The sequence below is a fragment of the Galeopterus variegatus genome, unplaced genomic scaffold, assembly GCF_000696425.1.
Source record: "Galeopterus variegatus unplaced genomic scaffold, G_variegatus-3.0.2 Scaffold5034, whole genome shotgun sequence".
Taxonomy (NCBI): domain Eukaryota; kingdom Metazoa; phylum Chordata; class Mammalia; order Dermoptera; family Cynocephalidae; genus Galeopterus; species Galeopterus variegatus.
The window spans coordinates 62,033-85,790 of NW_007731145.1; the positions used below are offsets into that span (position 1 = coordinate 62,033).

At 40.5% G+C, this 23,758-nt stretch overlaps 1 protein-coding gene across 2 annotated transcripts in view; it reads left to right on the forward strand.

Moving 5' to 3' along the window:
• The window catches only part of TRRAP (transformation/transcription domain-associated protein), a 136,329-nt gene that overhangs the window by 42,120 nt on the left and 70,451 nt on the right, over positions 1-23,758 (forward strand). For both annotated transcript variants that reach the window (XM_008588784.1, XM_008588785.1), the window contains exons 21-30: positions 514-665; positions 6,253-6,452; positions 7,853-8,070; positions 8,199-8,396; positions 9,010-9,270; positions 9,786-9,947; positions 12,493-12,589; positions 14,638-14,759; positions 15,092-15,262; positions 21,673-21,741. In XM_008588784.1, coding sequence (XP_008587006.1) covers positions 514-665; positions 6,253-6,452; positions 7,853-8,070; positions 8,199-8,396; positions 9,010-9,270; positions 9,786-9,947; positions 12,493-12,589; positions 14,638-14,759; positions 15,092-15,262; positions 21,673-21,741 — 1,650 coding nt within the window. The remainder of the gene's footprint in view (positions 1-513; positions 666-6,252; positions 6,453-7,852; positions 8,071-8,198; positions 8,397-9,009; positions 9,271-9,785; positions 9,948-12,492; positions 12,590-14,637; positions 14,760-15,091; positions 15,263-21,672; positions 21,742-23,758) is intronic.

Genomic DNA, 23,758 nt, shown 5'->3' on the forward strand with positions numbered 1-23,758 from the left:
TGTGGGTTTTCTGAAAAAATGACATAAACCCTTTTCTCTTTTAAAGAGGGAAATTAGTAAAAGCGTAAAGTCATCTTTTAGTTTTGAACTTGGACACAGCAAAGTCTGTGATCTTCAGAAAGTTCATTATTCTTCTCATTAGGACCCTGATGTGTGTGTGTGTTTGTGTGTGTGTGTGTACATGACAGACTAGTTTAATCCGGTAAATCTACCACTATAGGCTTTCTGAGCTCATTTAATTTCTGAAATCTCCCGTTGGTTATTTAAACATGAAATTATTAAACTCTCTTACATTTTAACTTGAACCGTGCCATTCCTTATATCATAATACCTCTGCCTTTTCTGGGAGTTTCATTTAGTGAATACTTGTCAGGCTGTATTGGCCCACTGTGCTCTTTTCAGAAGAAAATATGCATTCAGATGCTTTTGAGTGCTCCAGATGCTTTCAGTGAAAACTTTTCAAAATCATGTAATTTCAGTACAAACTGTAGTTCTTGTGTTTCTTTGTTGCAGGCCATAGAAACTGCTCTGGACTGCCTGAAAAGTGCCAACACTGAGCCCTACTACCGGAGGCAGGCGTGGGAGGTGATCAAGTGCTTCCTGGTGGCCATGATGAGTCTAGAGGACAACAAGCATGCGCTCTACCAGCTCCTTGCACACCCCAAGTATGCTGCTCATTTCCTTCTCTGTGATTGGTGCCTCAGGAATTAGGCATGGAGAGGAGGACTTCCCAGGCTTCTCAGTGTTAGGACCATGCTTGTTCAAGTCAGGAAGAGGACATGTTATTTACCTAGTAATGCTTGTTCTGGTTCTTGGAAAAAATGGAAAGGAGAACTTAGGTGCTTGAGAATTAGAATTGATCTCAGTTGTAATCTACCTTTATTGTGTGTCTTGTTACCTCCTCCATTAGGGTGTAAGCTTCAAGAAATCAAGGGTCATGTCCCTTTCGCTCCCTTTTGCTCACCATTATATCCGTAGCACCTGGCACACAGTGGACCTTCTGCTTTCCCAGCTGTAGTGATCTTTCTCCAAATACTTGCCATGGGATGTTTGTATTTTGTGCTTATCACTTTAGGCTGTGCATGACCTTTCTCTAATCTTTTGAGATACACTAGTATGTATATCATCTGTGTTGTAAATTTCAGGGAATGGATTTTTCCTGTATATTTTCACATTTCTCACAGCATCACAAGTAATGCTGAGAACATAGTAGGTGCTCATTTGTTAAAGGGCATTGAAGAGAGAACAGTCAACGATAACCAAGTACACAAGGAAATAAGGCAACATGAGTAAGAGCCAGCAAAATCAGCAGGAAACAGAAGTGGACCTGCACAGACTTCAGATGTTAGGATCATCAGAACTAGGTCATGACTGTGCTTAAAATGTTTAGTAAGACAAACTTGGAAATACTCCAAGAAATAGAAACCTATAAAAATTGCTTAAACAAATTTTAAAGAAGAGAGAGAAACTTTAAATAAGAAGTAAGCCAAATTCTTATCTGGAATGCATGCAGAAAGAGAAAAAGATGAAACATTCAAAAGAAGAGAGTAAGAGACATGAAATAAGAGTGAAGTAGCATAGTTTGCTTGAAGTCCCACAAAGAGAAGGGAGAGACATAACTGAGAATTTCCCAGAACTGATGAAAAAATTAAGCAACAAGGCACAGAATCCAGATGTTCAGTGAACCCAAAGCAGGATAAATAAAAAGAAATCCACGTAGATGCATTATAGTGAAACAACTACAAATCAGAAATAAAGGGAAAATTTGGAAGCTGGCAGAACAAAAAGATTACTTTCAAATGAATAATTGATTGGCAGCTATGAAAGCCACTGGACTGTGGAATAAATCTTGTCTGAAAGAAAATAACTGCCAACTTGGAATCATATATTTAGTGAAAAAGATGACCCATGAATGAGGGTGAAATAAAGATGTTTTAAAATAAAAACAAATCTCCCATTAGCAGATCTTCAATGAGGGAAATTCTAAAGGATGAACTTTATTTAGGCAGAATGAAAGGTCCCCCATGGAAGCTTGAGAGGGAGATGGAATAAAGAACAAAGAATGTATTATGTAGTCAGATGTAAATGGGATACAGTAAAGTTATACTTGGAGAGTTTATAATCTTAAATCAGGGCTGGCTGGTTAGCTCAGTTGGTTAGAGTGTCGTGCTGATAACATCAAGGTCCAGGGTTTGATCCCTGTACCAGCCCGCTGCCCCCTCCCCCCCCAAAAAAAGGAAACAATCCAAATGTTTATCGTCTGGTAAACAGATAAGCAAATGTGGCGATGGGCACAATGAAATACCACCCAACAACAAAAAAGACTTATGCAATAACATGGATACTTTATCTCAAACATCATGCCAAGACTGCATATTGTGATTCCATTTATGTGAAATTTTTAGAAAAGGCAAAAAGAGAAAGTACATCAGTGGTTGCTTGGGGGTAGGAGTGAGGCTTGACTCTTGGGGTAACATTTTAAAATTGGATTGTGACGGTTTGCACAACTGTGTAAATCTACTAAAATTCATTGCACTGTATAAAATGAATTCAGTGACATGAATTATACCTTGATAAAGCTGTTAAAAATGAAAAGAACAAATGTTGAAAATTGAGCTAAATATTTATTTTAGAAGTCAGAAAAAGTTTATAAAGTAAACAAAGAAGAAAGGTGAGAAGAAATAAACAAAATAGGAAAACAAACATGCAATAAAAGTTGGTTCTTTGAAAGAATAATAAAATTGTAAAGCCTCTGGCAAAACTGACTTGGATTAAAGAAAAGAAGTCGTAAAGAACCAATATCAGAAATCAAGAAGGCAGTGGCATTACAGATGTTTCAGGCATTAAACACAAGGCAACAGGATGTTATGAGCAACTTTCCCAATACATTTTCAAGTTTCAGTGAAATTGATGAATTCATGGAAAAATAGCTGGAAATTTTATTTGGCTTTTCATTGTCTTTTATGACATTGACATTGTTGTGGAGACCATCTATTTTGTAGAATCTCCCTTATCATGGGTTTGTCTGTTTCTTCGTGATTGGAGTCAGGTCATGCGTGTGTGGTAGAAATCCTATACAAGTGTTCTCCCCCATCACATCAGGAGCCATTTGATGGTAGCTTGTCCCATTAGTGAGAGTGGTGTTAGCCTGGTCTCTCCACTGTAAGGTTATTATTTTACTCTTTTTAATTTATAAATAATTGATGGGGAGATATATTGAAATAATGTAATGATGTAAATATCCTGTTTCTCATCAAACTTTTACTGACTGACTATAGATAGCATTTATTGACAATTTTTCCCTGATTCAGGTGTTGTGATGATGATTACAAAATGGTGCTTTTCTTTTGGGTTTTTTTTTTTTTTTTTTTTTTTTTTTAATAAAAGATGACTGGTAAGGGGATCTTAACCCTTGACTTGGTGTTGTCAGCACCACGCTCTCCCAAGTGAACTAACCGGCCATCCCTATATAGGGATGTGAACCCATGGCCTTGGTCTTATTAGTACCACACTCTCCCAAGTGAGCCATGGGCCAGCCCCTTTGTTTTTTTAAAAACAACTTTGTTGAGGCATATATCACATATCAAAAGTTCACCTACTTCAAAGTGTACAATTTAGTGATTTTTTTAGTAACTTACTGAGTGGTGCAAATATCAATCAGTTTTAGAACATTTCCATCCCCCAAATAAGATCCCTCATGTCCATTCCAGTTAATCCTCATTCCCACTCCCAGCCCAGGCAACCGTCAATCTACCTTTTGTTTCTATAAATTTGCCTTTTCCAAACATTTTACATAAATGAAATCATCCAATATGTGGTCTCTTGGGTCTGGCTTCTTTCACCCAGCATAAGCATTCTTTTGAGGCTTATCCGTGAGGTAACATTTGTCAGTAATTTGCTCTTTTTTATTTCTGAAAGGTATTCTCTTGTACAGATACAAAGTGGTGATTTCCTAACTCCAATTTCCTTTGTAAAGTAAGGAAAAACTTTTTCTTCTCCTCTGATGTTATTTATAGCAGTATAGGCTCATGGACTTTTATTTTTTTTTACTTTTTATTTTCATTCTTTTTTTAAAAGATGACCGGTAAGGGGATCTTAACCCTTTGCTTGGTGTTATCAGCACCACACTCAACCAGTGAGCGACCGGCCATTCTCTATATAGGATCCGAACCCGTGGCCTTGGTGTTATCAGCACCGCACTCTACCGAGTGAGCCACGGGCCGGCCCCGACTTTTATTTTTTTTAGTGGATTATAATCTATTACATATTTTGATGACCAAATTATCCAGATTTAGTTGGTGAGAACCCATTCACTTCAGGCTGCTTCCTGTGTCTTTTGACATGCCTCCTTCAATTTTTGAGCATTTTGTTTATAGCTCAATAGGATGTGTTTGGCTCCTCTTGTACTTTCTCTTGTTCAGCCTTGGAGTCACCATTCCTATAAAAGGAATGAGAGTTCCTTGAACTGAATGTTCAATGACCAAGCTCTGTCCACTATGTGTGCTCATTGCTAAACCTTTTAGCACAATTTTTTGATAAACAAAAATTCATGTCTTTTTCTTCTTGTTTCATGCTTTTTGTATTATTTGTAAGAAATTGTTTCTTACATCTTAGTCATAAAGATGCTCTCTTGTATCGTCTTCTAGAAGCTCTATAGTTCTGTCATTCATGTTTTGATCTTTAATTTCTTTCAGATTGATTTTTGTGAATGGTGTGAAGTGGAGGTACACTTCACACCATTTTTTTTTTTACCTTCTGGATATCCAGTATCAATTTATTGTAAAGACCACCCTTTCTCCATCTCTGCAGAGTCACTGCTGCCAGAGATTGAGTACCTTCTACCAGGTACCAGTCAAAGTTTGCATACAAGCCTGGATCCTTGCATTCCAGAAACTTACATTCTAGTGTGGGAGACAGACACAAAACAGAAAGAAGCAGTGTATTTCAGTTAGTGATAAGTGCTGTTAAGTATATCAGGCTAAGGGGGCAGGGCATCAAAGGAGCATTTTAAAAATAGGGTGGTAGGAGTAGTCCTCTCTGAGTAGGTCACATTGAGCAGGGATCACAATGAAGGTTGGAGGAAAAAGTTGTGAAAATACCCAAAGGAAGCTCATGTGGGTATTAGGGAAGTGAGGACCGAGGCTCTCAGATGGGCACAGCAGGGAAACCAGTGTTGCTGGAGCACCTTGGGTAAGAAGGAGTGATGGGCAGGGCCAGGCTGAGTAGTGCCTGTGAGGACTTGACCAGGACTTTAGGTTTTGCTCTGAGTATTACAGGAAGGGTAACGACAAGATCTGACTTACTCTGGCTGACCACAGGCTTTCTTGGTTTAAGCCAAATGTGGCTTTTACTGGATTGTTAGGAACATTGGGGGAGATAGTGGGAGTCAGGTGACTGGGGCACTGAGACCCCAGTTGGCATTTTAAAGAGCATTATGTATGACAAACTGGAAAATAGCTGAGAAGACTTTCAGGTGTGGGGCGGGGCACATGACCACTCTGTTCACACTGTCTGAAGATGTTGCGTGTGGAAATGAAGAGCCTAGATATAACTTATTAGCTTCGGAAACAGAACTGGAGAGTTAGTGTGAAGAAATCAGAGAGAGGTAGGTTTCTGGTCATAGAAAGAGCTGGAGCTGCTCTAGATTAGAAGAATAATGATTTTTTAAAAAATATTGATGACTATCTCTTATGCTTACTAAGTATTCTGTATTTGATGTGTATTTCCCTGACTCTGCCTTCTTGGGTTCTAGTTAAGCTCATATTAGAACTGGTGGTCAATGCTTTATATTAGTTAGATCCCATTTGACTCTGTTAGTGTCAATTTCCAACATATAACAGGTATATAGCTGCTAAGTCATAGCTTTTTTTCATGCTTGTTTGACCATTGATTTGAGTTACTTATTAGGATTTGGTTTATCTGATTATAAAAGAGCAAAATCAAACATTGACTTTTTAAAAATAGGAAATAATGATGAAAATATGGAATATTCAGCCATTTTGTAATTTACCTCTAATTCTTTGCCTGTGCTCACATTAGGTAGAATATATTTGGTATCTCTTGAACCACGGGCTGTAAATGTTCATAATGAAATTCATATTTGATTTTAGGTGTTGCTGAAATTACAGCAGAGATTAACTCACAGGCCTATCTGAATAAGAGGGAAGTAGGCAGGTTGAAAATAAATTAAGCCATGGGGGATCATCAGCTCAGGTGTTCAGTGTCGTGATGATGGATTTAATTTTGTCTCAGCTTTACGGAAAAGACCATACCCAATGTCATCATCTCACATCGCTACAAAGCACAAGACACCCCCGCACGGAAGACATTCGAGCAGGCTCTGACAGGGGCATTCATGTCTGCCGTCATTAAAGATCTCCGGCCCAGTGCCCTGCCCTTTGTAGCCAGCCTGATTCGCCATTACACGATGGTGGCAGTTGCCCAGCAGTGCGGTGAGTGTGGGGACCCATGGGGCAGACAAAGTAGTTATTTGTCTTCTTTAGGGTGCTTCAAAAATTCGGTCAGGATGTCTCGTCATTTCAGATAAGCCAAGTTCAGCCGATTGATTTTTGGCTTTTGTTTTCTGATTTTCCTTCCACTTGATAAAGATAATTGGTATTTCAGTGGTGGATGCTGTGTCAGCTTGAAAGTTATTACCAAGTTTTGTCTGTAAAATACACCCAACTAAATCTTTTGGCTCTTTGTGTTTCACGGCAAATGGGAGCTGACTACTTGTGGACCTGCTGAATGTGAGGCATAGCCAGTTCGTGCTCACACCTGCTGCTGATCTTCTCCCTGGTGCTGTTTCCCACGGCCAGCCTCCCCGTCTCTGCTGTGTAACCTGCTCTCTGCTCTGCAGCCAGCTCCTCGCAGTCTCCCTGGCAATGCTTATTTGTGCTCCCAGGATAGTCGTCCATCCCATTCCTCCCATTGGGAACAGCTCCTCACATCTGCCTCAGTGGTTCTCAAACTTTTGGTGGTGAAGGACCAGTCGTGTTGTATTCATTTTTATTTCTAATCCATTGCAGATGATGCTTTTGTAGAAGGCAATAAAAATGTCATGGCGCTGCCAGTTGCTATATAAGTTTTTGGAAACTTACCCTCAATTTTTGTATCTCCTGCCAGACCAGTAACAATTAGTCTGCAGACCACACTTGGGTAGCACAGCTCCAGTTTGTCCTCAAAGGCCGTGGAGATCAACCAGCAGTTTTCTCTGAGCTCTTCAGAACACTTAGAACTTTTCCTTTTAGCTCTTCTTGGCCAGAACAGTCAATACTATACAATTTAACACTCAGATTGTTTCTCATTGTTTCTTCTGGGTTAACATCTTTCCAGCACCACTAAGCTTCTCAGTAACTTCTGTCTTGTCTAGTGCTGGGTACCTGCAAGGCATTAATTAATAGTTGCTGTGGTCAGCTGTTCTCTGTGCCTATTCCCTGCCGTAGCTGGATGCTGTCGCTTTTTATCGTTATTTATATGTCAGAAATGGTCAGAGTCCAACCCATACTCATTCTTATGCTGTGCCCATTGGCCTATGTAATGATTTTTTAAAAATATACCTGATTGTGGTTCTCATTTTAAACTAATACAGTTTTGAGTTATGGTTGAGAAAACCAGAAAACAGTACAGTATGTTATGGGAAACGTTCAGAAAAATAGACTTAGTATGAATCAGACCACTTAGTTTACAAATAATTGCAGTTTAATAGAAGTTGGTGTAAAGTACCAGTTCTGTCTTTTATTGAGTTCCTAACCTCAAGGAAAAAATGAGGTGGTTTTGCAATATTTGAGGGACAGAAATGTTTGTGTAAATGAGGTCTACTTTCTCTTATGCCCTCTACCTCTCCTTTTAGGTCCTTTCTTGCTACCTTGCTACCAGGTGGGCAGCCAGCCCAGCACAGCCATGTTTCACAGTGAAGAGAACGGGTCAAAAGGAATGGATCCCTTGGTTCTTATTGATGCAATAGCTATTTGTATGGCATATGAAGAAAAGGAACTTTGCAAAATCGGGGAGGTGGCCTTAGCTGTGATATTTGATGTTGCAAGTATCATCCTGGGCTCGAAGGAGAGGGTAAGGAAAGACTGAGGAGTGAGGACTGTTTTCCGGTTTGGGAGGAGTGTTTGTACCTGAGGGTAGTCCCTCTAGAAACTGGTAGTTTAAGAATTGCAGTAATGCATCGTGTTTGTGTTTCTCTCCAGGCATGTCAGCTGCCCCTGTTTTCTTACATTGTGGAGCGCTTGTGTGCCTGTTGTTACGAACAGGCCTGGTATGCAAAGCTGGGGGGTGTGGTGTCCATTAAGTTTCTCATGGAGCGGCTGCCTCTCACTTGGGTTCTCCAGAACCAGCAGACGTTCCTCAAAGCGCTTCTCTTTGTCATGATGGACTTAACTGGAGAGGTAGGTGGCATGCGGCTCCAAACCTAACCATGCTGTTTTCAAAAACTAGTTTGTCTGGAGAACAGTTAATACAAAACAGTTCTGCAAATATGCTCTCCTAGCAACATGGAAACTTCTGTACTTCAATTTCATTATACCAGCTTTAATGGAAGGACAGCTCAGATTCCTATAGGTTTCCTCTGCGTATCTAAATACCTGTTTACCTTAAAAATGATCAGGCGCAGACTACTTACTACAGTACATCTGAAAAGGGGAATGCTACTTCTCATGTACTGCAAATTTTCTTAGGAGTTGCATTCTTTAGGAAACTAAATTCAGCCATATCTCATACCAATAGATTGTGTTTGGTAAGCATTGCCAATTTATCTGTTTGGTAAATGCAAGGGTCTTGTCTAGATCCACATTTTCTTTTCTGAATGACAAACAGGAATTACCTATAAGAAGGTAATTTAAGTACTCAAGTATTGAGTGGGCACTGTGAAGTTGTCTTGTTAAAGCAGTTGGCATGAGGAGCATGGAACCCCCAGTGACATGGCAGATGGGTGTGCAGGAGACAGCAAGCACAGTGGGCAGCACTGCCTCCCTTCCATTCTAAGCCTCCCCTGACCTGCAGGTTTCCAATGGGGCGGTTGCCATGGCAAAGACCACCCTGGAGCAGCTCCTGATGAGGTGTGCAACACCCTTAAAAGACGAGGAGAGAGCCGAAGAGATTGTGGCAGCTCAGGAAAAGTCTTTCCACCATGTGACACATGATTTGGTTCGAGAAGTCACCTCTCCAAACTCCACTGTGAGAAAACAGGCTATGCATTCACTGCAGGTATTGGCCCAGGTCACAGGAAAAAGTGTGACAGTGATAATGGAACCCCATAAAGAGGTGAGATTTCTGTCACCAAAACCAGGATAATTTGAATAAAACTTTTGAGACTCTCTTTTTTTTCCTTTTTATTTGAGTTGTAAGTGATATTCAGTTTATGATTTTTGTGTTGATATCACAAAGTACAATTGCACATGTTCTTTCTGACCTCAGATATGCAGATAACGATGTGCTTATATTATATTTACAGCTGTATCAGCAGTTGTTAGTGTCAAGAGGATAGAAGGCTTATAGCACAGTCTGGTAGTTTTGTCCTTGTTTTGTTTTTGTGTGTTTGATTTTGTTTAAGAGGTTACCCTGGAGTCTTAGGAACTAAATGTATCTTGACGTGCCTACCCATGACCCAGTTTTAGCACATGAAACATATTCTCCCTTACCTAATTAAATGACATCTGTAATAACTTTTCATCTCACTTATGGTTTTCAAATTGGTCACTGTTGTGGAACAGTGTGATGAGAGGTATGTCCTTTTCAAGGGGCAGCTGGTTAGTGGTGCTTCCTCTTGGCTTTCCCAGGTCCTCCAAGATATGGTCCCACCTAAGAAGCACTTGCTCCGACACCAGCCTGCCAACGCACAGATCGGCCTGATGGAAGGGAACACGTTCTGTACCACATTACAGCCCAGGCTCTTCACGATGGATCTTAACGTGGTGGAGCATAAGGTGTTCTACACAGAGGTAGGGGGGTGGTGGTGTGGAGTGGTGTGGATGGTGATGACGTGTGTCTGCTAGCCTAGCCTGTCTCGTATGTGAAGACGGGTCAGGCAGCATTCAGAGAAGGCTCGGGCAGTGACCACAGCTAACCAGCCATAGCCTGACACAGACTCTGAGCAGGTATGGTGTACCTGGGATCGGGCGGAAGGGAGGCATGGTGACCAGAAATGTTTAACAAAACATTAGTGTTTTCTGAGTCTCAAAACTCTATTAGTACTTCAGGGAATCTTCCTCTAATTTAGGGCCTTAAAGTTGTATTCTAGAGGTAAGACTGCACCCACCTGTTTCAATCACTCTCATGCCTGCTGACAACCAGAGGAAGGCTGGCCCAGAGCAAGTGCCAATTTCTTGAATTTATTTTATTTATTTATTTATTTATTTAACTTTTTGTCTTTTTTCGTGTCTGGCAACGGATCGCAACCCTCAGTGTCGTGCCCGTACCGGACCGGGACCGGCAACAGGATCACAACCCTCGGTGTCGCGCCCGCACCTCGCTCAGCCAGTGAGCGGGAACCGGTCTGTATGTGGGATCCGAACCCTCGACGGGAGTGCTGCTGCGCTCCCAAGCGGCGCACTGTAGCAGTGCGCCACCGGGCCGGCCCGCCAATTTCTTGAATTTATTAATCACTTAAATGTGCCATGCGCTTTTGAGAACATCACATGAGCGCTTATTTAGCTCTGACAGCACCCCATGAAGTACAGATCCTTTTTATTCTCATTTTGAAGATGTAGAAACTGAGCCTTAGAGTTTGTAACTTACTTAAAGCCACAGAGCAGGTGAGCTGGAGAGCTTAGACCTGAACCAAACCTATTGTTTAGAACCTGGTGCCTAATCAATACACTATCTGGCTGGGCTCTCATTTTGTTTGATGGACTTGACTTGCCCCTCGACCCAAGCATAGGCACCAGCAGAAAAGTATTTGTCACGGTAAACATTCCAATGTTAGATGAAATTGGACAGTGACAAACAAATAAAACTGCAGATATGGTCAAATTATAAGCATTAATTCTTATAATACATTAATGGTCTAGTGATCAGTCCCCATTTGAAGTTTTTACAGGACATGAATCGTACCTCTGGAGGCATTGACAGAGTAAACTGAGGCAGAAATCATAAGGAAGCAAATTCTTCGTAGTCCACACTAAGTCTGAATTTCCAGTTATGAAATTTACCTCTTGATTTTTCTAAGTCCGTGTTTTTGCTTGGACATATGGTTATACGAGGATACTTCTAAAAGTTCATGGGCAGATGTATATTATCTTTCAATTCTATTTTCCATGAACTTTTGGAAGTACCCTCATATAATCATATGGTCTAGCTCTGATCTTTTATACTTTACTGTATCTCTTGTGTAAGAGTTATTACTCCTAAGGCTAGACAGAGGGTGAAGAGCCTCTAGAAAATGAGAAGACAACTTTCGTTGGCTGTTCTAGAGAAAGATGTATTATAACCTGCATGAAAAACTTCTCACTCAACTTAAGACCAGAACCTGGTAGTGTTGAGGGCATAAACTGGTTTTCCAAATGTTTATCAGTGTGCTATCTGCATCAGAACATGCGAGGATCTTTCAAAAAGTATAGACTCTATTCCCTCCCTGGAGATTCAGGTTCAGTAGATTTGGGGTGAGACCTGAAACTCTACTATCTAAAAGTTTTCAAGGTGAGGCTGGTGTGTGGCTGTGTTTGGAGCTCTGGTTTTGTATTGTAGTTACCCAAGACAGACAGACAGGCAGACAAACACACACACACACGCACGCACTCACGCACGCACACGTGCTTACGTGTGAAGAGAGTATGTTTGAAGGTCACACAATGACCTAGTAGTAGTGGTCCAGCAGGGAATGGAGTGGGTAGCTTAAAGTGCTTTTCACCATATGTCCTTTTCTACTGTTTTGAATCTTTTACCAGGTAGGAATCTTTAGGGGGCAAAAAATGGTAAAAGTCTATACTATTTTTCCAGGATGTAAATAAAGAGAAGGGGGAAATAGTAACAATACCATATAGGATATTTTAGATATTAGATATATAAATCTATACTGTGTGGTAAAATGTCTGGAAAGATAGTCACTAGAATTCCCAGTGACATTCGGTTTCCTTCTTTATGCTTTTCTGTACTTGCAAAGAAAAAAATTATGATCACTCAAATATTTTAATTATAGTCCATCTGTTTCTTGAACATTGGTCCAAGGCATTGGGGAAATACCTCTGAAAAAGGAGATGCACCTGCCATCATGGGATTTGCAGTTAGACAAAGTGATCCTTTGTTTTGAGAAAAAACATTATGGTATCAGAGTGGGTGAGAAAGTACCTGATAATTTACTATTGAGGTTAATGAATTTTGCTTTAGAATAAGAAAGCTCAGTTGTATTTCAGTACTTAAATTCTTTAGGATTTGAGTTTAGTTTGTGTTGTGGTGTGTGCGCGGAAGATTGCTGTGTTCTGTATTTCGCAAGGTTCTTATGTCTTCAGAGGAAGAGTGGGCTAAATTAAATTGTTTTATCTTTTGCAGCTATTGAATTTGTGTGAGGCTGAAGATTCAGCTTTAACAAAGCTGCCCTGTTATAAAAGCCTTCCCTCGCTCGTACCTTTACGAATTGCAGCATTAAGTAAGTTAATATAAATCTGAACCAAGTTACAGGGTATAATAGTGAAAGGAGACAGTGGCTTTTTTTGTTGTTGTTTTCTAACTTTTCTGGCTTTTTGTGGTCTTTTTAAGGTGGGATCAAAAAATTATGTTTGTATGTTTATCAAACTGCATAATGAGATATAAAATTATATATATTGTTGGGATTTAAGTAATTTTGTAATCTGCAGTAAACTGTGGATTTTACTCTATAGTAAACTCTAGTTCTCATATGAATCAAATGTTCTGGTTTAAGAGAGTTTTCATACCACTCATATGGTGCCATTTTCATCAGAATCAGAGTACATAGTAAGGTGTACCACAACCTTTAAAGACTTTTTAATGGCTCAGAAACATTTGAGGATATTGTGGTCTCTAGGTTTTCACTAGGAAAATCAGTTATCATTTAGCGCAAGAATTATGCAAAGTTTACAAAAATATACTAGATTAGTACTGATTGACCCTTGTATGTAGAAAGTTTCCTTTTTGTTTTTTATTTTCATTTTTTGGTGAATAAATATAAGCTTTAATACCCAATAAATAAGCTTTTAAAGTTGGCTTTTGCTTGCTTTGTTAATTTTTATGCACTTAATAAAATATGGCTAGACTCCTCCTTCAATTAGAAGTGTAAGATCTGAAAGGCAGACCATAACACTGGAGCTTGAGGATAAGGGTGGGTGTTCAAGACAGGGCAAATCAAAGTGAGCAGGTGCACCAGAGGGATGTTTATCAGCATCTCACTTCTGCTGGGGTTCCTGTCTTTGGGGCTTCTCATGTACGTTATCCCTATTAGGGCAATATTGGTATTACTTTTGCCAGAATGTTAAATCTTAACTAATATATAGGATTGAGGTATGTCCCCTTTTGTAAGAATATTTGAATTTTCATAGACTTAAAGCCTTTAACCCCCAAAGCAGGGCAGAGGCTACCTGATTAGAAGTGGGCAGTGGGGAGAAGTTGGGCTGTGTGTCGGTCTTCTGCCCTGCCTGTCTCCGGAGGGCCAGCGGCAGTGCCCTGGGCCTCATTTCCATGTGACTGCCCGTAGGCCAGCCGTGCTCTGACCTGTGAGGATGTCTTGGGGGCAGGAGTCAGTGGGGTCTCCTTGTTACACTTCCCTCTGTGTAATGGAGATTAAAAAAAGGATTACTAAAAGCACCATGAATGCATTGAGAAGCCCGAAAGGTCTGCATCCCAGCAACTCCTCTGTTAGGAGGAGAAAACTGGGGTACAGCCCCAATTCAAAGTTAGCTTCTGTCTTTTATTGTAAAGACATGGAAGTTTCACAAGAAAAATCAGTTGATTCCATCATCAAAGCATAAAAACAAAGGCAGTGTAAAACTAGTAACAGCAGTAAAATTAACAATGTGACATTCCAGAATGCAATTTGTAAAGAGCTAAGTCGGTCCACCAACAGTTTGCCCTTAACAAACATTTTCTTTTTTGACGTATTTTCCTACAGCAATTTCCTCGGCATAGTTAAACAACAATCAAGCAGCTTCCTCAATATGTCTTAACAACAATCAGTAGGTTAAATAGTCAATAGTACTTCAAGCAAGAATTGAACCAGTGACCTAAAATAGTCAAAGTACACAATTCCATCCCTAAACAGTAATGAGAATTGATTAGATGGGCTTTTGCCAAGCTATCTGTGGACTTTAGTCCTCTGCTCAAGGGCCTTAGCACCATGCATGCATTTACCTAAGAATCCTATTTTAAAATCAAAGGAGAATCAAGATTTCTAACTCCTTAACATCTCTTCTTCTCTGCCTCTCCCTGCCAGCCTTTCTTCCCCCTGTCTGGAAATGTAAGGCTTATCATGGCCTTTCTGGCAGGCCGTTGACTTGACTCTTAGATAGTACTGAACGTGTGGGTAGAGGACCATGTAGTCTTTTGTCTTTCTTGAGGCCAGATGCTAGGAAAGAGGGGAAGTGGTTCATATTTTTTGGTGGTGAGTAGGAGCCTTTAGAGAAGAAAACTGTTCAGGTATTTTTCAGGTTAATAATGAAATTGTATTGATTTCTCTCCCTAAAGATGCGCTTGCTGCCTGCAACTACCTTCCTCAGTCCAGGGAGAAGATCATCGCTGCACTCTTCAAGGCTCTTAATTCCACCAACAGTGAGCTCCAGGAGGCCGGCGAAGCCTGTATGAGAAAGGTGAAGAATGTGTGTGGAGTGTGTGTGTAAATTCTGCATTAAGAGTTCTTCCTGTTTTTCTTGGCCTGTTTGCCTGGAAGTCTGCCTGTGGTAACTACACATTAGATTATAATAAGTCTCTACCTGTATCATAGTCATACTGCACCTTTAAAAGTATTAAATACTAAAAATAAGTCTTCCTTATTTTAGTATAAATTTCTGCAATATATATGGTAATTATTCCATTTTCCCAAGGGAAAACAAACACTTGCTGCTACAGTGAAATATGAGTTTCATTCTGTTACAAAGTATTTTCTGTTGTCTATTTTTCTTTACAACTTTTTAAAAAATAGTTTTTGGAAGGTGCTACCATAGAAGTAGATCAAATTCATACACATATGCGACCTTTGTTGATGATGTTGGGAGATTATCGAAGCTTGACGTTGAATGTCGTGAATCGACTGACTTCGGTTACGAGGCTCTTCCCAAATTCCTTCAATGATAAATTTTGTGATCAGATGATGGTAAGCCAAATGCATTTGGACATATTCTATAATAAACTTGAAAAAATTAAATTACTTTTAAAATTAATAATATGTTCACATGGTTTAAAATTCAGAAGGTATAAAGTGTATTGTAAATAGTCTCCCTTCCATCCCTGACTTCCAACTACTCAATATCCCTTCCCAGAGATGACCGATTTTAAGTTTCTTGCATATTCTTCTAGGTATGTTTTACATATGTAATAGAATGCACATGTGTATATTCTTTTTGTTTCCCACAAAAGGAGGCATAACATACACACAGTTCTTGCTTTTTCCATTTAACACCCCATCGTTTCATATTAGTTCTTCAGTCACATAAAATGCTTCATTCTGCTTTTTGGCTACATAATACTTCTTTTATTTTTTTAATTTCAAAATTTAATTGTACATATTCATGGGGTACAGTGTGTTGTTTCAATACATGCAAATATTGTACAATGATTCATTTAGGGTAGATAGCATATCTGTTAACCATCTTTCCTTTGTAGTGATTATGATTCAGATCCTCTTTTCTAGCTATTTAGAAATAATACAGTATAGTAGTATTACTTCTAGTCAGCCTAGAACACCAGAACTTATTTTTCCTATCTCTGCCTGTGACTTTGTACCTGTTAATCCACCTCTTCCCCTTCCCTACCCCCTTCCTTTCCCAGCCTCTGGTAACCATTGTCTCTACTTCTCTGTGGAATTTTTTTTTTTAAAGATTCCATATATGGATGAGGTCATGGAGTATGTGTCTTTCTGTCTTCGCTTAACATGATGCTTTCACGTTCCATCCATGTTGCTGCAAATGACAGGATTTCATTTTTTAAATAGCTGAATAGTATTCCACTGTGCGTATATACCAGTTTTTTTTTATCCATTCCTCCATTGATGGGCATTTAGGTTGATTCCATCTCTTGGCTATTGTGAATAGTGCTGCAGGTGCCTCTTCAATGTATGGATTTCATTTCTTTTGGGTATATACCCAGTAGTGAGATTGCTGGGTCGTAAGGTAGATCTATTTTTAGCTTTTGGAGGAGTCTTCATACGGCTTTCCATAATGGCTATATTAATTTACATTCCCACTAGCAACGTATGAGAATTCCTTTTCTCTGAGTCCTTACCAGCATTTGTTATTTTCTGTCTTTTTGATAATAGCAATTCTCACTGGAGTGAGATGAAATCTTATTATGGTTTTAATTTTTATTTCTCTGGTGATTGGGGAATGTTGAACATTTTTTCATGTGCCTGTTGCCCGTTTGTATGTTGTTCTTTGAGAAATGTCTGTTAGGCCCTTTGTCCATTTTTTAATTGGGTTATTTCTTTTTTTGCTATTGAGTTGTTTGAGTTCCTTCTGTATTCTGATTAGACCCTTGTCTGATGTTCAGTTTGCAATACCTTCTCCCATTGTGTAGGTTGTCTTTTCACTTTGTTGATTGTGTTCTTTGTTGTGCAGAAGGTTTTTAGTTTGATGTAATCCCTTTTGTGTGTTTTTCCTTTAGTTGCCTGTGCCTTTGCAGTCTTGTTCAAAAAAGCACTGCCCACTCCCATTTTATCTAGCATTTCCCCTTTGTTTTCTTCTAGGAGTTTCATAGTTTTGGGTCTTTTTTTTTTTTTTTGGTCTTTTTGTCTTTTTCCGTGTCCGGCAACGGATCGCAACCCTCAGTGTTGCCCCCGTACCGGACCGGGGACCGGCAACGGGATCGCAACCCTTGGTGTTGCCCCCGCGCCTCACTCAGCCAGTGAGCGGGAACCAGTCTGTATGTGGGATCCGAACCCTCGGGCGGGAGCGCCGCTGCCGGGCCGGCCCATAGTTTTGGGTCTTAAATTTAGGTCTCTGATCCATTTTGAGTTGATTTTGTGTACGTTGAGAGACTAGGGGTCTAGTTTCAGTCTTCTGCATGTGGATATCCAGTTTTCCCAGCACCATTTATTGAAGAGGCTGTCCTTTCCTGATGTATATTCTTGGCACCTTTGTTGAAAATCAATTGGCTGCAAATGCATATATTTACTTCTGGGCTTTCTATTCTGTTCCGTTAGTATATTTGTCTATTTTTATGGCTGTACCATGTTATTTTGGTTACTATGGCTTCGCTTTGTACACTTTATAATGTATTTTGAAGTCAGGGAGTATGATGCCTTCAGCTAAGATTGCTTTGGCTATACAGGATCTTTTGTGGTTAAGATTATTTTTTCTATTTCTGCAAAGAATGTCATTGGTATTTTGATAGGGACTGCATTGAATCTGTAGATTGTTTTTTTGGTTTTTCCCATTTATTTATTTTTTTATTGAATCATAATTGAGTATACATATTTTGGGGGGTTCAGTGTTGACATATGTTGATCAAATCAATATTACTAATATATATTGTTACAAATTGTACTTATTCTTTATGCTCCTTGTCCAATCTCTCCCTATCCTCCTCTCCCTCCCCCCTCCCACTTCTGATAACCCTAGATTTCTTCTCTCTGTCTGAAAAAATAATGGTTACTCTGTTGATTTGTTGCTTAGATGATCTGTCCAATGCTGACAGGTGTGTTCAGGTCCCCCAACATTATCATAGAGCAGATGCTTCTTCTGTCACTCTGGAATGGGCTTTGTGGAGAGAGACATCCTCTTCTTTTCTTTGGTCTCTGCTGGTGACTCTCCCTGTGTAAATGCACTCCAGTGGCTGGTAGACCATCTGCATGGTGGTTGTGACATCTAGCCACTTTTCGCAGCAGCCATGGTTACTGTGGTAGCTGTGGTGGGCCACCCACGTGGAGGTGATGTTTTTGGCATGCTCCTTGGTGCTGGTGGTGTGCCTGGTTGTTGCGGGGGGTCCAGTCCCCAGCTCAATGCCTCAGATCCCTGGTCGGGCCCCAAGGCACTGGTGGTGGGCCTGGTTGTGTGATGGGGGTCCAGTCCCGAGCTGCATGCCTTGGGCCCCCGGGCAGTCCCCAAGGTGCTGGTGGTGTGCCTGGTTGTGGGTGGGGATTCAAGTCCCTGGCTGGTCCATGCCTTAGGTCCCTGGGTGGGCACTGAGGCACTTGTGGTGTGCCTGAGCCGGATCTGGTTTTTCGTCCTTTGCTTACTTCTAAAATGGGGGAGCTACCTGTGGGAACCAGAACTTGAGCTGTGTGGTTGAGCTAAATTGCTCCTTTGCTGCTATTTCATTAGGGAAGGCTTTTTGTGCAGCTCAGGGTTTAATAGTTGACCTTATAGGTACTTCCAGCTCTCCAGAAACCCAGTGCTCATTGGTTGTGTGGAAACTCTGATCTGGGCCTGAGTCTTTTCATCAAACTGCACCCAATGCAATTCTATGTTCCTGACCAGTCTCCTCTGAGTGGTCCTGCACTGGTTGAGGGGCAGGTCTGCCGTCCTTGCTGTGTCGCAGTGCTCCCCTAGTGGGCCCATCTCCCCTACTGCCCATGCTCCAAACACTTCCCATGTGATGGGTCATGTGCTGGTCCCTTGTGATGACTCACCAGCCTCTGAATGGCTCCTTTTTTCAGTTGTTGTGGGTCCACAGGAACCCTATTAGTGGTCTTGCTGGCCTGGGGGCCACCAAGGCTACCTTTTCCCCTGCCACCTCTAAGCAACTCCATCCGAAGGGCACAGCTGCAGCTTCTGCCCTCTCCTGCTCCATGTGCTCAGCAGCTCCAGCCTTAAAGTGGCTGCAGCCCGAAATGCTCCAAGCAGTTTTTCCTTTCTTTCATCTTCTCCCACCTTCATGAACTCTGTAGGTCTTTCCTCCTCTTCCCCAGAGCTCTAGCAGCCCCAGCTTGGCTGTTGTTGCTTTTTTATAGTTGTAAATTGGTTGATTTGTGGGAGAGAATGACACTGGGGACCATCTATTCCACCATCTTGAAAGGAAGCCCTGTAGATTGCTTTTTAATATGGACATTTTGATATTAATTCTTCCAATGCATGAACACAGGATATCTTTTCACTTATTTGTGTCTTCAGTTTCTTTCACCAATGTTTTATAGTTTTCATTGTAGTGATCTTTCACCTCTTTGGTTAAATTTATTCCTAGGTATTTCATTTTTTTGGTAGCTGTTGTAAATGGTATTACTTTCTCTATTTCTTCTTCAGATATTTCATTACTGGTATATAGGAATTCTATTGATTTTTGTATGTATGTTGATTTTATATCCTGCCACCTTACTGAATTCATTTATTCTAGCAGTTTTTTGGTGGAGTCTTTAGGGTTTTCTATATATAGTATCATGTCATCTGCAAATAGGGATAGTTTCTCTTTTCTACCTTGGTTGCCCTTTATTGCTTTCTCTTGCCTTGATTTGTTCAGGGGATTTTTTTTGCCCTTTGCTAGCATTGTTGCTGTTTTCTGAGTAGTTGAAAATCCTCTAAAAGCAGAGCATTGGTATACTTGGATAGAGAAAGATTGTGGCTGCTGTTTATCTGGATGTTTTCATCTACTGCCTGCCTCAACTGAGTGTAGCCTGGGTTTACGTTGACGGTGTTTTTGCATTTAGTGGCTTGAGTTTCCCTGAATTTCCCTGTGCCTGCTGTGCCCTGCCAGGGGTGGTGGTAAGAACACACAAGCCCTTACTTAGTCAAATTCTTCATAACCAAGCTCAGTCACTGGTGGAGCTTTTGCTTTTCCTCATGTAATATGCTTTTGATGTTAATAGCTCAAGCCTTTAGCTTTATTTTAAGAGATAAGACACTTTACTTTGTAGGGTGGATACTCATGAAACAACCCTGGAAAATGTATTTTCTTTTAGAGTTTTACAATTTTAGCTCTTACATTTAGGTCTTTGCTCTATTTTGAGTTAATTTTTGTATGTGACGTGAGACAAAGGTCCAATTTTATACTTTTGCCTGATTTCCAGTTCTGTTCTTTAAATTTGAAATGCTTGACATTTGGTTTTGAAATCTCTTGTGTGGTTGTTTTGGATGTCTCCTCCTTGAACTAAAAATGAATTTTATGTACCAATTATTGTTGTTTTTGGTTTTTTTTTTTACCTTTGGGAAATCTAAAAGCAGAACAATGGCAATGCAACTGGCCATTGTCTACGCTTTTAGTTCTGTTACTCTTATTTATTATGTTTTTGTATAAATAGCCATTCTAGGACGGTATAGGTTTCACGAATTTATATTCTGGTAACGAGTGTCTTTCAGGGAATTCTATTGATAAAACGTTGTTAGTTCAGTACTTGAAGGAATGTGTACTGTTTTACGTGTCCTTCGTTGTGCTTTCCTTGGAACACTGACCCTACAAGATGTAGGTGTTTCATGAAAATCAATTCGTTGGCTATGGAAGTTTGGGAAACACAGTCTCTTGAAGTTTGATAAGGACCGTAAGGACATGAAAGGCTCAAAGAAGGCCTGTCTTAGAGAAAAGTATTTAGTTGTGTTTAAACTACTTTCTCCCAAGCCTGTTTTAACATGTAATCCTTTTTAGAGCAAATTCCTGTAGGACATCATATTCTGAAGAACAAATTTGGGCAGAACAAGCTAGTAAAGATACTTCTGTTATTTGAATTCTCTTGTGGTTTTAGCTGTAGGCTCTAAGCACGTGTCTGCCTGGTTTTACTGGACAAGGGGGCTGGAGCCTGGCTGCCACATGCTCAGATTAGGTTAAAGTCAGGGATCTCTCTTCCCACACACTTCAAAGTATGTGGTGTCTCATTACATAATGATTGCCCTCACTCTACACAGAAGGGAATTACTGTGTGGCACTAACTGGCACAGACTCTGACTAGGCAGGGTCCATGCTTATCTCACTAGCCTGTTCTCCCCCAGTGTCCCTTGTGCATGGTGCTCCTCAGTCACTGTGGCTTAATCTTTCTGGCGTTAGGCCCTTTGTCCCTCCTCTTCTCTCTGCTTGGAGTGCTCTCCTTTCTATTTCTGGCTTGTCTACCTCCTTTGAAGTCACAGCCTCAGCAGGGACTCCTGACCCCCTCAGCCCTCACCTAAAGCTGGTTCCTGTTCTTTGGTAACACTTACTGTCGTGTAGTCACACACAGCATACACCTCTGTGTTTTACCTTGTTTCCCCACTGGACCATGAGCTCAACAAGAACAGGGATGATGGATGTCTGCCAGTTCACTGCTCCACGCCAGTACCCAGCATGGGACCCCGTGGCATTGAAGCACTCAGCGAGTAGCTGTGAGACAAATTAGCACAGAAGTGAAGTGGCAGGACTTGATATTGGAATGGCTAGGATTCAGGGTGTTTTCTGTTGTATCAGGGAATATGCAGCCTTTTTATTTGCAAAACATAAACAAAGGCTAATTACTCACATCACTAGTTTGAGGGTTGGACTGTTTCCATAATGGAAACACTGCAGTTCCCACATTAAATATGGTGAAAATTCATGATTACGTACAAGTTTCCACCTAAGAGCAATATTGTGGAAGTGAAGAAGTGTGTCTGAGGATGTATTTTTTTCCAACAGCAACATCTGCGCAAGTGGATGGAAGTGGTGGTCATCACCCACAAAGGCGGCCAGAGGAGCGACGGAAACGTGAGTGACTTGTTTGTTTCTGGGAAGGGCACCCACGCCGCACAGCTGGTGGCGTTGTTAATACCGGAGCAGTGCTTTTCACTAAGATGCCGGTCAGAAATCTAGTTTTATGTGATTGTAGTTCATGTAAATTGTTAAACATTATGTTAGCATTACATTTTGCTTTTATTTCTCTTAATTGCTGAACGTTCATTTTTATGTTTTCTTTAAAATCTACCTTTCATTCACTTTACCATGACATTTCTGTTGATGAGACTTCTGGGAAGCTTGAAATGTTAGTATTTCAATTTTACTAAACAGTGTATTTTCTAGACTGTTCTGGCAGCTGCTGTTACACGGTGGTGCGTTCTTCAGCTGTTGTTTCCATTACTTTCCATCATGGGGTGGTCGGTAAATGCTTGTGTTCAATCATTATCACCTAATAAAACCAACTAGAGATTCTTCAGGACTTAAAGCATTAAGGAAAATGCAATAAAGCATCACATAAATACTGGCATGCGTATTTTCTGGATCTAATTCCCCACCCCAATTGATTGCCAAAAGTTAAAATGACTAGCACTTCAAAATTAAATGGCAGGCACATTTGTGTGGTTTTGAGGGAAAACCACTTTAGTTAAACTTTTTAAATATCTGATGTTGGCCATTAAAGACTTTGTCTCTTTAAAAATGCATGCTTTCTGCTGTTTTGAATCTAATATTATTTGCGTATGTTCATTATTTTTAAGTTGATGTCCTATTGGGGGAATTGTATTTTCCATAGGTTCTATAACGCATGGTAAAATTTTACAGCAGTAACCCCTATAAGGGAATTTGTCATAGTTCTTCAGAGGCATAATTAACATGGCTTTTTGTCCTCTTGTTCCTATTTGTTGGGTGCTGTGTTTCATTCCAACTTGGATTTTTTTTTTTGCTCTCTCAATGATGCTTTGTTTTGAACATTCTGTGTCCAGGTGTTTTGTTTATGTAAGTCTTGTTTCCTGTTGCTTCAGAACAGCCAACTAAGCAAAACTAAACCAGTATTTTCAACTTTTTTAGAAGCATTGCACCATGCATGACCCTTTGAAGGTTTGTTATTTATACGTGCAGAGAAAAAATCAGAAAACCCTCACGGAGGAGAGCAGAGTGTATTAATAAAGCCTAAGCTCTTGGGAGTAGGTGCAGATGCCTCTGTGCTTTTCCTCCCCATCTCTCATCTGTTAAGTATTTTTGCTTTAAACTTTATGTTTGTTTTTATAATATGTTAGTTCTCTGAAGCACGTAATTTTAGAATAAAAATTAAAAAGACCTAGTGGGTAGATGAACAACTTTCGCTGAATCAAAACGATTTCATAAACGCTTATAGCAAATTATTTGCAGGAGGCACAGTTGTATAGGGGATGGAGTCATGGGTACTGGGAAGTCCTCAAGCTCCTGCTGGAACGTTTTTATCATCATATGCGTGCATTACTGGACCAGCTGTGGAACCTCGAGCTCTGTGAGGTTGGCCACACATCTGAACTCAGAACCAGGGCCTTTTGGGGTCCAGAGGCGGCCAACGTGGCCATGGCTTCATCACTTAAGCTCAGAGCCAGGCCCAGAGCTGTTCCTCTCAGCTTGTGAGCTCTGATCATTTTTTTATGGATGTTGTACAAGATGCATAATGGGCCTCAGAGAGTAGTTTGTTCCTGTTTGGTAGAATCCCCAAATAACATTGCTTAGTGGAGACAGTATAACTGAAGATATGTTAAATAGTTAACAAAAACGCAAATAAAACCTCCTGTGTGTACTTCAGGTACTAGTGTTCATCAGAGCTTTGCACCGTTACTATGTTTAGGAATCTTCCCTTTTAACATTGAGCTTATAGGACAGAATGCATGACCACTCATTATGCCAGTTCTACACACACATCTGCACACATACACACACACACACACACCCCTACCTAGATTTATGCAGACTGCTTCACTTCACAAGATAACCCAGCTCTCTAGTGGGTGGTACCATGGCCTTTGGGTTCTTTGGGGTGGGGATGGGGTCA